The following is a 21759-nucleotide window of genomic DNA, read 5'->3' on the forward strand; positions in this document are numbered from 1 at the left end:
AGAGATAACATATTTTCAAATATTACTGAGGACAGAATACGGATGCTCACCTTCTGCAACTTCAACTAATGCCAGTACTCAGATGTGAGCAGAAATCACCATTCTTAAGTTTTCCTCTAAAGAAATCTATAAACCCTTCAGACTTGGTCAGCTTTGAGTATTCAGCATTCCGATTTTTTTTTTTAAATTTTGTAGTACATAATAATTTATCAACTACTATAATTTCAATTTTTACTGTCATTTACATTCAGTCTAGGAACAATAATATTGATTTTTTCCCTGCTATAGCTTTAATTGTACGCAACAAAATATTTTCTGTTCATTTTCTTTCCAGAGGAGGCTCTGTCACAGACTTACTTGTTAGTTTCCCTACAGAACTTGCTGTAAGGGCATGGAAAGAGTGAAAAAATCCCACAACCCCAAACTATCACTGAAATCAGCTTAATACTCAAAGAGGAAAGCTTTTACTACAAAACTTTGATGAAATTCACCTCAAGCAAGGCAGTAAGATGCCTCTGGAGAGACAGTGTCACTTAGCAGGTAGCACAGAATCTTAGGACTTGAGAAACCTGGGCTAACAGTAAAGTGGAACAAAGAGTTATAGCTCAGCGAATTTAAGGGTAATGTGTAGGCATGCTGCAGTAGACATCACCCCAGCAATTTCTAATACTACACAGATGATGTCACCTTCGTCACTGGGACAACAGAATCAAGAGGAAATACTGTGAGACCCAAGAGGAACAGATGAAGCCAGACTGACAAAAGAGCATTGATGAATTAATGTTTCATAGCACAGAATTGTAACTGCTGGGAAGAGATAAATCCCAGGAAAAATCTTCAGAGTAGCAGTGGCTGCTGAAGTTAAACTACCGAGAAAAGGCAGCTGATAGGATCCAAGAAAAATCCAGAGGTTAAAAAAAAAAAAAAAAAAAAAAAAAAAAAAGAAAAGAAGAAGAAGTAAGATGAGTAATAGAGAATAAGATCTTGATGATCAATTAGCAAGGGGATTGGCCTCTGATCAGGCAAGTCACAGAAAGTGTTCATAGTTATCCCTCTAAGTGCCCTTAGTCCTTTATGTCTAACAGTTAACCTTGAAACTTCAAAACATTGCATTACTCCCTCTAGGTGTCAGGTGGTAGACAAATATTTTAAGCTGCATCAATAATAATAAAAATATTACAAAATCAATCTGTGAAGTACCAGTCTATGAGACCTTAATACAGACAAGCATTTGAAAAGTTTTTCTTTTTTAAAGTACAAAAATATGGCACCTTGTAGGAAGCTTATTAAATTATGTACAAAGTATTTAATTCTGTTGATCAAATCTGAAATCCATATTAAAGATTGGGAACTCTTTAGCTTGCTACAAAATCCCCATATAGGATCAAAGTCTTACGTGGAAAAAAACCCAAACAAAACTAGAATGAACTCACGTATGTATGCACACTCCAGGTTTGTCCTGCTTAGTTACAGAAAAAAGATTAAATGAACTCACAGCAAGTGAAAATACTGCTGCAGCCTTCATCAGTTTACTGCTATCACCAAAACAGGAGAAAGTTTTATCAGCTTCCCATTGACCTCAGTTTAAGCACCAGCTCCTACTGATAAGTAAATGTCAAAGACAATCATACGTTTTGCTGCTGCTCATCTGACGTAAAGCGGGCAACTTGTGCAGCAGAACTGTATTACAGTACAGAAAAATATTAATACTACATTGCACACAAAATACAAAGTATGAGAGCACTGTAGAACAAGTTTGTTAAAGGTGAGAATGAAAACAAGGGTTAAGACTTCAAAGGAATCGCAAGTAATTGACAAGTTTGGAAAAATCCCAACTCTAAGAAAATTAACTTTGTAACAGAACTTCTTGTGCCTTCCATAAAGCAGCAAAATAGATATTATCATATTAACAAGATCATATTACAACAGCTAGGGGCAACAACAGAGAGCAGGAACCTCATTGGAAGAGCTTTATTCAGGGTCAAGATTCTCCTAGATGATCATCCATCACCTGCTGTAGTAACTAATTAAAAATCTGGACAAAGACTGAAAAATTTTGAGAGCAGAACTGTTGAAACTTACCAAACACCAGTTATTGATTCAGAATCAATACAACTCCAGAATTTAGACGTACATAAGCTATCTAATTAGACTCCTTACATCATCTTCTCCTGCAGACTATTAAGATGTGAATTTAAAAACAGCTGTGTGATTAACATATCCTGCTATAGAGTATTACTTGTTTCTTAAGAATTATGAGAAGATGAAAATCTCATTTAGTAAAGACTATTCTTTTTCACTTGGTAATGATGCTTTGGTATTTTCCTTTCCTCTCTGAAAGATAAATATTTTTCCTAAACTTTAAGGATTTGGTTACAACTCCATTTACCTGCAAGGTAACAAATTGACTTAGAAATTTATTGTAATCTGTTTGACTAAGCAAAGGCTGTAGGACGAGGCTTATAAAAACAAGTATTTTGCATATGTCTTCATTATACAGAAGTAGTCCATAACTATGTCACCCTCTGCAAAGAAAATCTATGAAAAATCCACATAATTCCAAATATTTCATACAGTTGATGCAAATTGCACTTTTAACTGTTGCTAAATAAACTGTTTGAAAGGATATGAGTTTGTCAAGAGGTAATTATTATTTCGAAGGTACTATATAATCTCTGTGTATTTCACACTACACATTTGCTGATGCTGGAATGGAACTAAGTTATAAAGAACTTAGCTGTTAAGAGAAAATCCCACTAAAATTTCCCTTTTTTAACAGTGAGAAACAAGACAGAAAGTAAATCTTCCCCAGGTCAAGATGTGATTGACAAAAATGAACTAAATTTGGATCACTGACATCCAGTAAACCACAGAAATTCTGTGGTAAACATGAAGCAACACCATTTCATACCCATAAATTACCATGAAATAAACCTGAGTCACTTGGACCTGGAGCCTTTTGAAGGTCACATTTACACAGGCCCACTACAAAAGCACATAAGAATGACTGAATGATCATTAGCCCAGCTGGATTTTCCCAGGGAAGAAGAAAAACACAGGCTCTAACTCTAAGAGTCTTATTTTAAGAACAGAAGTAAAGCTGTAACCAAATCCTCAAAGTTTCTTACCAAAGAAGGAAACTAAACTACCAAAATAGCAACTTTTTTTTTTTTTTTTCTGACAAGACATTTAAATGTGCTACTGAAGCTCTGGGAGCACAAAAACTGTTTCTGCAAGGGTTTCTGTGAAGGAGTCAGGCTCACAGAGGAGAGTAAGACTTTTTTACACTGGCAGTGTAAAAGTAAAGACTAATATTTGTACACTGTCAGTGTTTCTGTCCAGCTGAACGGCTGGCTTTCTCACAGGACCAGTCACAAAAAGATGTATTTATCAACAAACAAGAAGTTGTACATTTGCCAATTCCACAGACGCCCGTTCAAGTGACCTACAAGGAGCTCAAGGCACAGAGACTCACTGCTTTGTCAACTAGATTATGTTCCGAGAGTGCTCTCTGAGAGCAGATACCAAACAGGAAGGACAATAAATATTTTAAGTACTAAATATATGTTTAAATATTTTGTTTAAATATTAAATGTATGCTTAAATATTAAATATATGTTTAAACCCCTTCCTTCACAATTGAAGGTCCCTTCCTTGGACTTTCTTGCAACTGAATCTACCCACAAAATGTACTAATGATATAGGAAAAGGAGACATTAAAGGTTATCCCCAGATTCCAAAGTTATCCCCAGAAGAGGCACACTCGCTAACGATTTTCTCCACTGAGTGTCAGAGCAAGCCAGATCTGCCTCTTACATATATGAGTTGGTACAGAACTGATCTGGTATCTCATTCTTGAAGTTCCTGCGAAATTCAAGGAACTGGCTGCCAGAAGAAAACTCAGAATTTGAAGGTATATACCCTGAATTTTCCATTAAACTTCCACAAGCATGGACACAACCCAATCCAAACAATGCTGGCATACAGAATTGCAGCAACAAACTCCAGTAAAGTTTCCAGTCCTGTACCTTCCCTCACTTCCATCTGTCGCAGTGTCCCCAGCTCAGAGAGATCTCCATGCCTAGTCGCTCTGTCTGCATCTGTAAGACGGTTCAGGTGACGCTCTCTGGACTTCGAGCCAACTGGCACGGCACTGCTCATACGCATATGGCTGCTCTCTCTTGCCCCCAAGACAAGGCAGTACCCTCCAAGTGCTTAGTAAGCGGTTAGTGGCCTGTGCTAACCCCAAGTCGTGCCCAGGCACTGTCTGCGAGAATCATAGCTGGCTCCCACTGAAGCTGTGCTTGGGACCATGCTAACTAATTAGCTGCACAGCCTACTGTAGGGCAATATTTATGTTAATTAAGGGCCTTATTAATACCGTTGTTACTATTACCATAATACTATGTTCCACCTCGGTGCAGAGCTGAGGATGTAATGGTGTTTTGTAAAAAACTAAATGAGCCTCACAGTACCCATTCAGAGAAGGACGTGGGTTTTATCCAATTTACAAACTAAGAGACTGTAAGATCAAAAGACTATACAATTTACTTCTCTCCAATGAAATGGTAGTAAAGAGCCAAGAATAAGGGACGGGACTCCTGGTTCTTATTGCTCATATTTAGCTGCTGGACTACTATCTATGATGTTAAATTATTCATCTTTTCTCACAGGGAAGGCAAGCATGCACTCACAAGAAAAGCTGTGCAAGAAAAAGGGTTATCAAAGTATTCATACACTCTTTCAAAAGAGTTAGCTAACTGACAAAAATATGCTGCTGTAACACATTTTCATGTGTAGGTAGCAATTCTTTTCTACATCCCAGGGCTGGAATCCTGTGTGGGGAAAACTGAACTGCTCAGTATAATGTAAAAGACAGGCCTCATTAACTCTTGGACATCTTCTCATTTCTTGGTCATAAATCCTATTACCTTGTATTACAAACTGCCATAAAACTCACAGATAAAAGATAATTTATGCTCAGTGTACAGAAGCTAATGTTTCTGCACTCCTGAGAAGCACACAACCAGAAAATGAGAAAGTATGTATGTGAAACCTTAAGCCATTCATATTGAGCATGGCTAGCATGATAAACATGACTCTGAGGGCCTAATGCTCTTCAGCCAGGGTATATTCTAATGGTAATTGATATTACCAAAATTTCAAGCATAAAATGTATGGACTACTGTATAAAATATGCTGCTCATAAAGAGTGATTACTCATTAAGAATTCAGACTTTCCTCCCTCCCCCCACTACAGAAAGAAATATGAAAGAAATAAGAAAAATTCAGTATAGAGATACTCTTTTTTTCTTTCTTTTTTTGGGGAATTACAGCTATCACATTAGAAGATGCTTCAGAGCAAGCATCACCTCCTGGAATTTTTAGAGTCTCCCTGTTTCTGACTCCTGTCCTATTAGCGTTGCATGGAACACAAAAACTAACAACCCTTGGAGTTGGCAAAAATCAAAGGCAGCTCAATCTCTTATTTATTTTTTTTCTCTGAAGCAATTTAAAGTCTTCAGACTTTGGCACTGATTTTAACTGTGTTGGTTATCTGCTTAAAGGAATATTTTGCATTAGTGAAGACTGAGCAAAACATGCATTAAATTTGGGCTGTTTGTCATTAGTTTCCCTTTCCCATTCAGAGGAGAGAAAACCTTTCACTGTCAACTTACAACTTCTCTAGTTATGAACTATGTTCTCATTGCTTGGACCCTTCCATAAATGCACCTCATTTCATACCTGCTTTCTTGTTTAGTTCTACCACTCTTCGGAAAAGATTGACTGACTTTGCTCACAGGGTAGAAGGTGGTGGTGCAGACTCCCTGGGCCAGGTTGTGATGTCAGGACCAGCTAACATTGTGTTCTTGTTTTGGCTACGAGTGCAGTGAGTTGGGATGATCTGGTACTGGTTATGGTACAGTGAGATAGGACAATTAGGCACTCCCTAACCGTACTGGACACTCCTGTTGCCTGAACTGTGGCCAAACCAGGAAGGTGCCAGAATTACCTGTCAAGAACTGTGGCCAGAATGGAAATATACCGACTAAAGTCAATCATCTTGTGATCCTATAAATAGCAATCCTAAGCGAGACCCTTTGAGCTCTGTGGGATCGCAGCAGGCTCTGACCCAGCACCCCCTCCTGGGTTGGGATGACTTTCAGGGTAGATTTCACAAGGATTTCCAAAATCCTACACTTATGAGGACAAAGAAAAAGGGGTCAAAGATTTTCTACCGACAAATGCCGACAAAGGAGAGTAGTGAGTAATTCACTACAGCTAGATTTCACAAGGTTTCAAAGATCATTTGGTACCATTAATTTTCTACAATTGGCAAAGAGAGAAATATCTTGATCATAGGTTAACCTCCATATCTGTGTGTATGTGTGTGTGATGTGATTTAGATATCTTCGTAGTGTTGATTACAGTAAATTTTATTAATTCACCCTGATAATTGGCTGCTGATTAAGTATTGATAAAAACCATATAACCTAATCTTGTGATTTACCATGATAATGTTAATAAATCTTATATCGCTCCTACCTCAAAGTCGTGTAGGATCCATAATCACTCATTCCTTGACAAATTGGGGCAGTAACTCAATGGGAGGTTTTTCTTACCCTTTACATGAATTCCATTAAACACAAACCATTGACCAAGTCTGAGACTGTCTGGATCCAGCTGCACCTAGACTCCTCTTTGAGAAGAAGTTTAAAAACATAGGGGATCCATTCTGAACCTTGTGACTCAACAGGAGAGTCTCCCTGACAGTTTTGCATCTCTGGTCTCTATGAAAGTAGTTCTAAATGGATTCTAACTTGATTTTCCTTTGTAAGTTTCGTCCATGTAATAAGTAACAGAGTTAACTTTGCCATCAAACTTTGTTAAGTTTCACTTTTACAACATCATGTTAAAATCACTTTTGCTAACACCTTTAATGGTGTTTCTTTAAGCTATCTAAAACACTCACCCACAACACCTATATTAAAATTAATTTATTTAAAGGTAGATACCTACAGTGTATACCTAAATCTCATCATACCACCCAACTTCTCCATAGAGTCCATGGAGACAGGTATTTATGGGGTATAATTCTTCCTATCTTTTTTTAATTCTCCATCTCTCAGCATAGTTCATCCTTACATGTCAGAAATTAATATAACATACCTTACTTCCTTGCAGTTTTCTTCATTTTCCATGCCAAAACATTTCTATCAATATATTTAAAAAACTTGCACTGTCTGTCCATCTATTTCCCAAGAGACACCAATTACCTTTACATTCAGTACTTAGAAAATTTTACTGGCTGATGAAAAAAGGCTTTGTTTACCTGGTCCTCCTTGCTTGGTAGTCTGCAGTGGATCCCAAATCAGGCACCGTTCTTGCTGTCTTCCTCTATCACCCTGAAGACTTTTAGCAAGACTATCAGCCCTTTTCTTACGATACTGTGGACCCTTTACAGGTCTGTTAAATATTGACATATTTCTTCTGCCTGTACCCCTCTATATCAACATTGCAATATTGTGAAATAACTCTCTTTCAAAGCAATTACTTAATAGATTTTATGGTGTACTGGGCAATCTACTCACACCATTTCCCCCTTAGTTTCTGCATTAGTAACTAAAAATTCAGCAGCTTGACTTGTTATTCCCCTTTTTGTCCTTCCTAGGGTTGATATGGGATTACCAGTTTATCTGTTCTATCCAAATATTTTAGCCTCTGCCTAGGTACACATGATAGAGAACCAATACTAGTCTCCCACTATAGTGAACAGAAGGCTAATGTTATTTTGAATCAAAAACATGGTTATGTTTTGCTCATATATTTTATCCAGAGAACCCAGTAAAGATCAGATTCTTCTTCGTCAAGAGAGAAAGGTTTCAGATCTACATTTTACAGAAAAAGCAACATGCTCTTAACTTTATCATTTGCATTAGCATTTGAATCTCAAAACCTTGCTTCATTTGTTGCACAGTTTCCAGACTTGCATTTCAAAAAGTCAGTGGGTCTCCCACTGTGTTCAACTCCCTCCTACCTTGATTTTAAATTACAAAGGGGAGAGGGGAAAAAGAGAGAATGTCATGATTGTGGCTGTTTACAAGAGAAAAATATCACGCTGAACTCCATACAAAAAAACCCCAAAAAAACTTGCAAGCTTCAGATGTTTCTTGCAGTATATAAACTACTCACTTGATTTCCATCTAAACCATGCAGGATTAATGTTATTATCTGGAGGTGCCATGACAGTTGACTGAAGATGGTGACAGTGACAAGTTTAAGCCAACAATGAAAAGCAATTTTGTGTCAAAGTCAGCATTAAGATTGTTTAAACGGCCTGCCCCCTATATCTGCCCTTTATTTCTGAACGCTAGAAACAGCCTGAAGTTACAGAAGTCAGTTACCGGCAATGCAGACTGGCAGCCAGGAATGGCAGAAAAAAATAACATCCTGTGGAACTCTCCCCATCAACAAAAAAGTGTTAAATGCTTTTCATACAGCATCACTAAAAACAGAACTTAAAGAAGTTTCCAGCAAGCCCAAACAAGTAGCAACCTCCCTGTTCTATTTAAATGCAGAGATCATAATTTTTTTTCAAGTTGCAAAGGTTTTAATTATTCATTGAAGACTCTTCTGAAAGCAACCTTGGGCATGGCATTTTAAAGCCACTTACGGAAAAGATGAATGAAAACAATTAAAAGTCTTTCCAGTCCAAGTAAACGTTTTGTAAGCTAAACTGGGAATTCTCCACATTATTTCAGCTTTTCGATATGCTCTTAAAAATATCCTAAGATTAGGTTACAGTGGTCAGTGAAGTACGGCACCCACAGACCAATCGGAAGTGAGTTACTCCTCACGTTCAGATTTTAACCACAGTTATCCTTTAGCCCTCTTTCCCCCTCACTCTGCTGCCTCTATCCATTTAGCTGTGCAACTAATGATCAGTCATTCATCGTCATACTGGCAAATGAGCTCCTGTGCCTACTATCTTTCCTGCAGACACAGCGCTTCAAAGTTGTTAATGTAGCATCTGCCCCTGTGGATTTAAATCTATAATCTCATAGAACCTTATTATTGCTTTTCTCAAATACAATGAAGCATGTGTGGTACAGGGTTTTGTCAAATTTATCTGTGAATGTCTTTTATTTTAAGGAAATAAGCTTTCCAAGATAAAATGGGAAAGGTAGTTAAGCTTCTAGAAACCCTGACATCAGGAAAAGATATTTCCAAACGAATAAATGAATCACTGTTAGAGAAGACTCTTTGATGCTTAAATTTACTTCTAATTTAAATCTTAGAAGCAGAAGACCAGCAAGATCTTTTGTGTGTGTTTTTTAATGAATCAATAAATGGCATAATAGACCTGAAAAACCACCAAAATAACACATTTTAAATAAATTCCCTCGTTGATGCTAGCTGGATTCCCATCATAATGAACTGCACCACTCAGACCACAAAAGAGCTCTGCCTGATGTGTTTGTCAGGAAGTCCCTAATATCCTCGCCTTACATCTTTCTTTTGCTTCTCTTACTGCAGACACCCTTACTGCTACTCAACATGCAAAAGGATGGTGTCCTAAATTGAAACTTACCAGAATATAATTAAAAAGTTGGGTTGTTTTTTTTTTTTCATTTATAATCAAAATCCTCTATTTACCCAAATTCAGTTTTCATACCTTCTGGATTTCCATGTTCCTCCCCTTTTAAACAAATTTATCCTAAACAAATTAAACACGATCTTTTCAAAGACATCATTTACTGTCTATTTCCCTGCAATATATTTTATATTTAGGCTCTGACCCTACAGGTCACAATTAAGAAAATGAGCATTTAATGGTGCAAGACCTACAGGGTCAGGGTGGGTGGAATGTCAGTTTTATTATGAAGTAACTTCTCACAACACTTACAGGTTGAAGCAGGTAAATCAGCGAGCACTCCTGGATAACTATCACTGGAAAAGGAGTGATATTTGTTGCATGAAAAAGCGTCTCCACTGATGCCATCGTTTGGTCAAAGCGTCCTCCAAGTCCACCCAAAGTCACAATCACATCGATCTGAAAGATAAAACAAAGAGAGTCACCAAAAAAACTTTCAGGCATGATCTTTAGCCCCTGAAAATCATCAATAAAATCACTCGGGGAAAAAAAAAAAAAAAGAAGGAAAAAATAACTACTGACTATACAAAAGCAAATGTCAAATACAGTTATTTACTTCCATTACCGATAAATACCATTATGTGATTTTTGAGGCCAAGTATTAAATCTCAGTAAATTCATGGCCAACATGTGGTACTTTTAAAAAGGACATAACTGTTCTCCCTAAAATACAGGCCACTCTTTGCAGGTAGTTGTCTGTCCTGAATATATAAAGCCTAAGATATATCACTCCACATCTAAGCTCCTCAGCTAAGAGTGGTATATCTGAGCCTTAGTATCCTCAGATCTTACAATCATTTCAGTATTACCTTCACAGTTTACAGAGCGAATAAAGGAAATTTCAGGTTAGGGCCATTATATGTCATTCTCGTTCCTGCCACAAAGCGTTTTAACGTACGGGCGAAGCCGCTCACAGGCTGGCTCTATTCACGCTTCAAAGCACTACTGAAGTAGGAGGTTCCACCCCAAGCGACTGGGACATCATGTCCCAGCTGTCAGGGACAGGAGCGCTCCCAGTCCCAGTCCCAGGCCGGCAGAGAGCACCGCCAGACTGCTTGTAATAGGCCACGAAGTCCGACTGCTGCTGCTCAATTCTCTCACACCCCATCAAGACTCTGAACACTTCATTTCCTACGAGCAGAAAGGGAGCATTTAAAAGCCCTGGTTAAGAGCTTTTGGGTCCTCAGATAAAAGGTCACTGAGTGCAAAGTATTATTATTATTACTTCTATAATGTGGATCAGTTACATTCGGTAATTGTATTTTAAAAAGATATCACTGAGCAAGTCCTATCTAGAGCCTTAACACATTGCAGCTCTAAAGTCTTTAGACGCTGCCTTGACAATGGCCATCTGGTGAAGTTTCCAACTTTATAGGGCTTAAGTCTATGGCTACTGTGATTACATGAAGTTTTACTCAACCCAGGAGCCATATAATGGTGCTCTGTGTCTCTGGAATGATGTATTAATAGCATCAGCTTCTATTTTTATTACCAGGGCTAAGGCTTTATGATTCTGTTGAATATTGGTTCGCATGAAAATTAAACTCTCTTCCTTTTGGTGAAGAATTATACTGTCTTTCTCGTCACCACCAGGAAAACACTTGAGAAGCCAGAATGGATCAATATAACATCTTATATATTAGCAGCAAACACTGAAACAAAAACCCTGTTCTTGTACTGCAGACAGCATGTATTTTCTGTGCAGATTACAGATCACACAGACCTAACATACAAACAATACAATATGAATGGTAGGAAAACCTATCCATAAACAGGAGTTAAAACAGCAAAAGGTGAAAAGCTTGTTCCCAGCTAAGCCATAATACATTTTTTATTGATTCCAGTGTAGAAGCAAACAGCTTTTGTTTGACTGGCGATGACTGATTTAAAAGGGTGGATCAATTAGATGAAAATAATACTGCTAAAAAGAGCCACCACCACCAGTTACTTACCAGACAACCAGCAGTAAAAATGCCCCCCACCCTAATAGAGGCCATGGGAGAAATCGGTTACTGGACCCACAGTGAAGCTAAGGTGGCTTTGCAAAGCATCAGGATTCTCATTTATGTTGTTCTTCTTGTAAGCCATGAGAACAAAGCTTAAATATTAGCCTAACCTCTCCCAGCCTTCAAAAATCTGTGCAACTACTGTACAGTTTCTTGGTATATATGTCTTACCATACGTGAACTTGTCTGTTTTGGCGTTGATGTTTTCTACAGTTTAAAAGGTAAGAATGAAGGAAACACAGAGTTTCCTCTGACTTGTAATTAAAATGATGCAATAACATTCTGAATGTGTCTTCTTTCCCATGTAAAACTGTCAGTATGTCAGAAAAATCCTGCTCTGTTATTCACACGTGTGTATTTACCGTGAAGCTCAAGACCTATCTCAAACAACGAAGTGCTCAGTGACTGCAGCTTTTTGTGACAGAGATTGCCAGAGTACTGCAAGTTGAAGGAAAACATACCGAAAAAATAAAAAAACCTTCTGTATTTTAAAGTATGACAGAAGTGATCCCAACATCCTACTCCTTATTCACTAGCAACAGCGCAGTGATCTTGTGGGCTGGTTGCCAAAAAGTAAGAAAATAAAACCAGTCTAGCATGGAGTAGATCTGTTGAAAAGGCATTCACAAAACAGAGGCTTGGGGTTGTGGTGTGTTGGGAGAAGGCTGATAAAGATACCTGAAAAGTGAATAAAGCTATTCTTTAGGGTTTGCATCAACTGTGAAAATGAAAAACAGAAGTATGTGACAGGTACACAAACAAACCCAGCTGGAGTATGAGAGGAGCAGACAGAGAGAAAAGCCAAACTTCTGCACTTCTGTGATGGTTGACAGTCCTGCCTTTCACGGAACAGTCTTGGCAGCAGTGACAGGCATCCAGACATTGTAGGACTTTTAGAGACACTTTGAAGTTCTAGGTATACACACATTGTTTATTTAACAAAACCACAGAGGTGCTAAGTCCAACAAAAACCCGAAGACCCTTTTCATCCCAAAGCTATCAACTTCATTAAAAAAAACCCAAAAAACAACCAACAACAAAAAAACCCAACCACAAAACAACACAGCCCAGAAATCACAAACTAACAAAACATTCAGTTCCTTCCCTGCGATCACTGCTCCTCTGGCTCTGCCAAGCACTTAAGAAAATGGATGTGCCATGAAAGCACATACACGACTCTTGGTCATTCCAGAACCTAAGACAAAGTGAATACCAAAGCACAGGACATTTATATATTCCCACACTACAGCCTGGAAAGGCCGTTTATTTTTCTACTATGATTTCCTGTGTAACACAGGCTACAGAATTATACTGTTGCTGCTAATCAGCCCAGCAGGTAGCATTTGACTAACACACTGTACTTCAATTGAAATGTCCATGCTTCACTTAAATGTCCTGTCACCGCTCCCCTTACACAATTTGTTTTCACACAGTGTCATTCATTTCCTGAAAAAAAAAGGATATAAAATCCTAAATAACTACAAAGAATAGCTTAGATCATTGCAGGCACAGTGTAGAGGGCACCATATTCTCTTAGTCTATAACCTGACTTAAACATACAGGCTATCGAGCTTTAATTTAGAAAAAGTTGAAGATCTAAAGGTGGGATTCAGTCATCTCTGAATGATACACTTATACATCATTATCTCTTGAAAGAGTTTTAGGAGTCACTGTCAAACAGCAGGGCAGTTAAAGGAGAAGGGAAGCATAAAGAAAGACTATTGGCAATTCAGGGATGTATTTCTTCCTTCTCCCCTAAGATGTAATTTGGAGGGTGCAAGGGTCCAAGGGGAGCTGAAGCTGCCACCACATTAGAATGAAGTTGCTCAGGTTCCTGCTTCCACTCTGAGAGAATACCGAAATGGACAACTTGCTGTGAACTGTTTGCTGGCTTGCTAAACACGATTTTTCTGTGAAAACTGGTCCAGCTGACATTCCTCTTTCTGGTATGGATGGGTTAAATACAAATATTTTCACTATATGATTGATGAATACGTTTTTAAGGAGAAGGGTGAAAGGACACAGGAAGCTGGGAACTGCCTGGGGTGGGTGAGAAGAGTGCACTATCTAGCTTTGTAATGTCACCATCACCATGACATCTAAAAGCAAAGTCCAAGGCTTGAACTGACACCAAAGGATGCCCATTCTTTTCAGAACTGATAAGAAATCCTCTCCCCTGGGTACAGGTAGGGCTCTGGAGAGACAACTCAAAGGACTTTCTTCCACGTGAGCTGAGTTTCAGCCAGACAACTTGCAAACAAACATGCCAAAGTCTCAGAGAGGTGGGTAGGTGAAAGGGAACATATCTCCCGACAACAACCAGCAGCACTGAATGAACCGTGAACAAGCCCTCCCCTAAAGGAAAAGGGGAAGGCAACAGGATGCTGTAAAAGCGCTGGAGCCATGACTAAACCATCCACTGCCAATACCCAAAATTTCTATGCCAATTACAGGTCAGATATTGTACCTGATTCGAACACAGCTTCCTTTTACCACCTTCTCACTTCCTGGATATCTTTTCACCTTTCACAGCGTTTCCTAATTTCCTACCATTCATAAGCCTATTCCTTTAATTTAAGATTCTGGAGTAAAATGACATAGAGAGTGAAATCATTGTAGTAACCTGCATAGTATGTTGAAGTACTTTATATGCTGAGATACATGTATATTGAAGTATATTATATGCTGAAAAGCAAACAAGTAGTAATATGTTATTATTGCTTTATCGCTTTGACACTTTATCAATTTTGACTAGTTTACAAGAAAAGCATTTTTTTCTTCCTAAGGCAATTTTGCCAGCTCAGGATGTGGTTTGAAAATCTGGGTATATCCTTTCTGGTCTCTGCATCAGCTTCAGTAGAAAAGACTAAAACACAGCAAGCACTTTCCTTAAGAACAAATGAGCCAGAGTAGATTTCATCTCATTCTCCCATAGCTGTATTAGAGCTCTTGTGCTGGCCAGATCACAGTAATTTTTTTATATCATCCACAAAATTGCAATGTAAATTTAATGAACTATTAAAATCCCACAACCCAATGCTGAATATATAGCAAGATATTGTCCATTTTAGTTGATTATACTGGCTCTCTAGTTCAGTGTTTTACATAAAAGATATGGCACTTGTTTCCTACGGGAATCATATGCCCAGCCACGCAGCAGCATCTGAACTTTGCTCAGGTAGAATCCCCTCTTTGCTCTAGCTGGAATTTGCTCATTGCTTCATCCACCTGACTCTTCATGGGAACAAGAGCTCTCAGCCAAAGGCTGCCATCCTGTCTGTGTACCTGAGATGACAACCTTCAATCAGCTTCATTGTCACCTCACTGATTCCACTCATCTTATATTAACACAGCTTATATTATACAGCTCTTTTACAAAGCATTTCTTGCTTCTTACGATAATTTTCTTACATTTTTACCCAAGTGCTTTCTGTATTTGTAACCCCCCCTTTTTTTTTTTTTCCAAATAAGAGGTTAATTCTTTCTGTTAATGACAATAAGCATGCAGATTTGATATGTCTGCTTCAAACAAGCAACATGTATGACAGCAAGATGGAAAGGGAAAGATAAAATCCAGTCACAGATATGAGTAGCTGGAAACATTTTAATCTCGGTTCTACTATTGACCTGTGTTTACATCTCTGGTCAAATGTCTTGATTTTATTTCAGTGATTTGGCTTTGCTCTCTCCTGCAGGTAAATGGAATGCTTGAGAGTGTGTATAACATCATCTGGCATAAATTTTGTGGATCATAAAGTTCATAACCATTGACTTCATTATTTCTTACTTACAGAAACCTAATCTACAAAATCCACGTGAACTGCTGGACCCCAAGCAATCTGAATTCAACTGCTTGCTCTGGTGCTGAGTATTCCTGCATGACCTTCATCAAAGAGCACTCCTTGTGACTCGGGTAGAGTAGGGACAGCAGTAACTCCTGCTCTGCTACTGCTGGTCAGCTGCAGCATGGCTCTACAACTCGTGCTGCGTGTGAGATCAGGGTCACTGGAATTCCTTATTGCCTCAGATTTTCTGGGTGAAGGGCTTGTCCCTACTCCAGACTGTTACCATGCTTCTGTGAGCAGGCAAAAGTGCACTCTTAAAGCAATCTGTTCACTGAGGCTTTGGAGGAAAATGCGTGCAGGCTTTGAGCCTGACACATTTATTCTATACATGAACCAGGATTCCAGGACTATCAACCACGTGTCTTCTGAAAAATCACAAAATCTCCTTGTCTTCTAAACCAGTATGAAAAGACATTCACAAGCACGAGGCTGGTCTTTTTGTTCCCACAGCTGAATCACTGTAATCCATGGTGCATACTGTGCTATCACCCCCATGGAAATAAATGTAAAACCTATCACTGCAAACGATCACATCCCTGAGAAAGGAAACCCTGGATTTCTATTAGCAGCAATGCAAGAGGCCCTCAAAAAATTATGCTAAAATGATCCAGAAAATCTCTTTAATGATCTCATATCCACTCACATCTTGTGCCAAAAGCTGTGTTTGGCACATGCTGTGTTTATTCTCTTTGTATTCAGCCTCCAGGAGTAAAAAAAAGGGAAAAACAAACTAACTAAAAACTCCCATCAATGAACAACTCAAGGGAGGAAAAAACGTGATTCTATCTTCTTCAAGAGAATCTGTTCATTGTGAGCTTTGTATTTCACATTTCACTTAACTCCAGCTGTCAGCCTTTACTGAAGGAGCTTTCCTTCCCCTCCATCCAACATGTTTCCTATGTTGTCACAAGATCAGGATAACACAGCTACAACTTCCCCCGCTAGCAGGTCCCCCCACTTCACGCTGACCCCTGTTGCCCCACACTCCTCGAATAGAGCCAGCCTGCAGCCTGTGCCGAGGGTTAAGCCAGTCCTGCAGGGGCAGCAGGTGGGAAGGGCACTGCACAGGGAAGAGGTTCTTTGCTGCGAAGACTTTCCCTAAAAGCCTCAGTTATTCCCCCAAAGGGACACAGATCACGATCCAGATCAGGGAGCTTTGCCTGGACCGTGGCTCCTGCTGCAGCATGTTTGCAGAGACACAGACCTGTACAGGGAGGTCCCTGGGTATTCAGGACCTGATGGATCAGAGACACTGCAAGGTCTGCCTGCTAACCCACAAAGAGGATATATATCCCAGGACACATATAAATGGGGGGGTGGGGTGGTGTGCCTTTGCACACCTCCGTGAGTTCTGACAACTTATTTTTGACTTCCTTTACAGTCTTGTGGTAGGTTAACCTTGGCTGGCAACAAGGCACCCATCCCAGCCACTGACTCCCTTTCCTCAACAGAACAGGGTGAAAAAATAAGATGAAAAAGCTTGTGGGTCAAGACAAGGACAGGGAGATCATTAATTACCAACTACCGTCACAGGCAAATGAGACACAACTTTGGAAAAAGTAATTTAATGTATTGCCAAATAAAAATCAAGTTAGAGAGAAAAAGACAAAACCAAAACCACCTTTCCACCACCCCACTTATTCCCAGGCCCAACTTCACTCCTTCATTCCTGACTCCTCTATCTTACCCTCCTGTGAGTGGCACAGGGGAATAGGGAGCTGTGGTCAGTCCACACCAGCTCCTCTCTGCCTCTCCTTCCTTCTCATGCTGTCCCCTTTCTTATAGCAGGAGTCTTCTTCATGGGGTACAGTCCTCCAGGAACAAACTGCTCTGGCGTGGGCTCCCCACAGCCCGCAGCTCCCTCAGGAGATACCCCCCGGCTCCAGGGGGGCTCCCCACAGCCCGCAGCTCCCTCAGGAGATACCCCCCGGCTCCAGGGGGCTCCCCACAGCCCGCAGCTCCCTCAGGACATACCCCCCGGCTCCAGGGGGGCTCTCCAGGGCAATCTCGGGGGTGCTGCTGGAGCCCCTCCTGCCCTCTCCCGCCTCCTCCCGCCCTCTCCCGCTCTCCCCTTAGGTTTCACAGGGCTGTTTTTCCCCCTTTTCCCTCAGCCCTCGCTGCCGGGCAGCGTTTTGCCCTTTCTCAGCTGCGCTCTCCCCGAGGCCAGCCCTGGCCTCCCCTCTCCTCACAGAGACCCCCAGCACCCCTCACCAGCACTTGGGCACACAAACTCAGTACAAGTTCCTACTTCAACCTAACAAATAACCCTCATTGCTTAACTCATTATTTCTGCTTCTCTAGAAGGCTGAGAACAGGAGATGTGACTCTCTCATCCACAATCTCCCTTTCCTTTCCTCCCACATCTTCTGTGGTTCTGTTACAGCTCCTACCCAGACGCTGGTCTGGGACCCTTGGAAAGTCTACAGAAGAGGCTTAAAATCTGTGTCGTTTCAAGACAATAGAGAATATTTTCTGTAGACAAGGGTTACTCCACCAGCAGCCCACGGGCACTTATATCTACATAAACAGAGAAAGCCGACTTCAGCACTATGAGAGATGAGATCTTTTCTAGTGGCTTCCTAAAGCGAACGTGTCTTTTCTTTAAAACTAATCTTCTGTCTATTTTTATTTCCATTCTGTCACATTAAACTTAGGTATCAAATTTTAAGGAAAGAATCACAGGTTTTTGAAGGAAAACATTCCATGCAAAATACAGAAAAGGAAATTAAAAAAATCTCCATTTCCATTAAAGTGTGATGCTATTTCTTTTTACTTCGTCTGAGTAAGAGTTAATGGCTCAGGCACTTTCCCTGCATATCTTAACATTTAGCAATGAAGTCTGCATAAAAGATACCACAAATAATGCAGGGCTGTAGGGCATCCTCACTCTCTTGCAACAGCATCGCAGAGGAGATAACGGCGAAAGAGGCATTTGTGCCTAACTAAGACGAGACGTTAGCTCTGCTATTTAAAAAGTTTAAACTTGGGTTCACATAGGTCTGAAGATCTCCTGATAGGTCCCAACAGAACAGTAATATTTTCAGCTGGTCTGAACATTAATCTTCATGATGAACAAGGGGATAATAGCCTGTCCTATTATACTCAAGGGACAGATATAAGACCTGAAACTAAAGACAGAAAATTTTTCCCATGTCTCTCAGGCCCTATTCTGCAAATGGTCCCTCTTCTGAGTGATTTCACTGAATACTTGGGCAGTACAGATTTTTTTGTTTTTTCCATGTGAATGCAGATTTGCAGAAAGAAGTCTTGAATTCACACATGTGTTTCTAAGAGGCTGGAGATATTCTTATATTGCAGTAGGTTAGGATCTCTGATACATATTTTCTTTTTCAGAGTACATTCAGTATTTATAGCAGGTAGGCTATACATAGCCTGAATAATGTCAGCTTACACCCATTACAGAATCTATTTTATTTTTCTACACTGTCCTCTAGACCATATAAATTTAGCCATGCACTTAGAAAGAAATGAAGCATGATTTCTTAAACTGGAGGCGCTTGTGAAGCTGTAAACATTTTATGCCCACATTTAATTTGCACAAAATATTGAGCTTTAATTGTTCGGTGCTTAGTTGCTCAGTTGTTTAAAAGGGGAGTTCAATAGGGTCTTTAAGCAAGTTGTAGAGACCATCTCCCGAGTCTCCTCCACAGCAGTGACAAAGTCAAATTAAAAGCTTAAAAGAATAAAAAAGAACAGCGTGAGCATCAGAATCAGCAAAGCCTGGTTGCCACTGCTATGCTCTGCTGTGAAGACCCTTCAATCCCTAACTATGTTGAGCTTGTGCTACTGCCTCTTATACTGTTGGGGTCTTTCAAGTGTAACCAGGTTGCCTCATTTTCACAACGTTTATGAAGAGTTATATTACTGTAAGCCCCTTGGCCCCTTCTTGAACACTGCTGGTGTCAGCCAAGAGGTCCAGAGTTAAAGGTCAGGGAAAGCCAAAGGATTGCAGAGACAGTGAAGCCTCAGGACTATAGGCTAAACCATTCCTATGTAGCAGCAGCCACATGCTTTTACTTTGCAACAGTCTTAACAGCTTCCTCTCCTCTCCCCGCCCCAATACTCCTTTCCAGGGAAAAAAAAAAAAAAAGAAAAAGAAAAAGAAAAAGAGAAAAAGAAAAAGAAAAAGAAAAAGAAAAAGAAAAAGAAAAAGAAAAAGAAAAAGAAAAAGAAAAAGAAAAAGAAAAAGAAAAGAAAGTCCCACCAACAACTTCAAAAGAATTGACCAATATTACAATTTCACTGTTTCTCTTGACTGTTCAAAGGCCATACAATGTTACAAAAAGGGGGAAAATGTCATGGGGAAAAAAAACCCAACAAACGGGTAAGGAAGTGTTCTTATATGCACTACTTAGGTGGGGTGATGTCCACAGCTATAGGGTAGACCGCCTGCTCCCTTCGCATGAAATTAGGGGTTTTCTCTTTGGGAACGGGCAGGTTCTGATATTCCGTAGTATAAGAAAAGCACTTTGTCATGCCTTTACAGTGGGAAACCTTAAAATAAATCAACACTAGGAGAGATGGGTTAGACGTTGCATTCCTAGAAGGTGGATTTGATTGGACCTTAGAGTCAAAATAGTCAGTGCTCAAGGATACGTCTGCACACCCCATAGGGGGGATTTACTCCTGTTGAAAGGTATTATGAAATTCTACATTTTAGAAGTGAGAATTAACAGGAAACATTTTATAATAGATCCATTTGTTTCTTTCTGACAGGACAGGTTTATGAAGAGGATTACTATTAATAACTCACGAAAATCTTTTGATATACCACTTGACAGTGTAGAAACCTTTTCATTACACATATTTAACTTCCTCTAAAATATATCTCATTTGCATTTTCTATTCTCCTCCTGTGAGGCATTAAGAAGAAAATACTCAACAGTGCCACCAAAACTGAACAGGTTCATTCTTAGCCCTGCCTCTTATATGAAATTTGGAGATAGAGCCACAAAATTCAGGGTCCTTGTAAAGCCTTGACACTCCAGCTCCATGCCAGCTTTGGTATCTTCCAAGCCACCTCTCCCCCTATTTCCCAAATCCTGGTAACGGCCTGCCCTCATTCCTAGGCTTTCCTTTAAAGAACATTCCTGCTACTGTTCTGAGTCCCCAAATGTTTTCAGAAATGCATGAAATTACCAACTACTAATGTGAGCAGCAAAATTACAATTCCGCCAGGAACTGAAGCCGATATATTTACTGTTACAAAAATGTCGTGTCAACAGGAATAACCTCAACTGATAGCCAAAACCAAAGCTAAGACAAACAGAGCCCAATACTTGCAATAACTATACCCTTTCTACATGGGACTGCTCTTTATGTAAAAAATTAGACTCTTTTAAAATATTTTCTGATTTTTGTTCCAGTGTATTTTCTGTTTACCTTCAGGGTCTTTTTCTTTGTGTAAAGACAAACCAGAGAGTGCTTAATAAGCTGTTTGAACACCGCATAGCTGAAGGTGGTACATGAACATCACTTCATTGCCTTCTCTTCAGCACTTTATAAACACGGGACTTCACTAACATTATGTTTAGTTTAGCCTCCCTCAACAGAAAAGTAAGTGGACTGATTTGACACTTAAAAAGGGCAAAGAGAAGAATACTTGCATTCACTTAAAAGAAGTAATATGCTAGACTGCTGACAGATTGAACCTTTAAAGTGTAATTTTAAAATGCAAATGTTAGTATAGTATCCCTTTACTGCAAAGGGTTTTTAGGAAGAGTTGGTTTGGATTTTTTCAGTTTTTCATATTGACACTGATGCTTTTATCAATTTAAACACACTAACATTAAACCACTAGAAGGCATGTAGGTTTCAATAAAATTCATTTTTTATATCTTCAGCCCATATAACCAAATGAGCTGCTTAAACTTTTTTTAAGAAGAAAAGATAATAAAGTTAAATGAAAAGTCCCAGAGCTTAGTTTTAAGACTAAATGGTATTTTAGATGAAACAGTTAAAGAAAGCAGAGTTTGTAACTCTGAGTTAAAGATAGTGGTTTAAATCTATCTTTACATTATAAGGATTCTTCTTGGAGCTGCATAATTGATAAACACACTTCCACTTCTCAGTGGCATGAGCTGCTATGAGCTGCCTGTGAGTTAGATCGGGGACAATGTTACAGAAAGGGCACTTGATGAAGACTGGGAATTGGAGGATCAGCCCCAACCACACCACTAGCATGCTGGGAGACAGAATAAGTTGCTTCTGTACTTCTGCTTTCCGATCTGCA

The 21759-nt window shown here is 39.5% G+C and overlaps 1 protein-coding gene across 1 annotated transcript in view; it reads right to left on the minus strand.

The window, feature by feature from the left end:
- The window catches only part of TPK1 (thiamin pyrophosphokinase 1), a 258586-nt gene that overhangs the window by 99383 nt on the left and 137444 nt on the right, over nt 1–21759 (minus strand). Inside the window, exon 6 of the mRNA XM_026843811.1 lies at nt 9908–10054. Coding sequence (XP_026699612.1) covers nt 9908–10054 — 147 coding nt within the window. The remainder of the gene's footprint in view (nt 1–9907; nt 10055–21759) is intronic.

Source organism: Athene cunicularia (assembly GCF_003259725.1).
Source record: "Athene cunicularia isolate RWA chromosome 2 unlocalized genomic scaffold, athCun1 chr2_part2, whole genome shotgun sequence".
NCBI classification, from domain to species: Eukaryota; Metazoa; Chordata; class Aves; order Strigiformes; family Strigidae; genus Athene; species Athene cunicularia.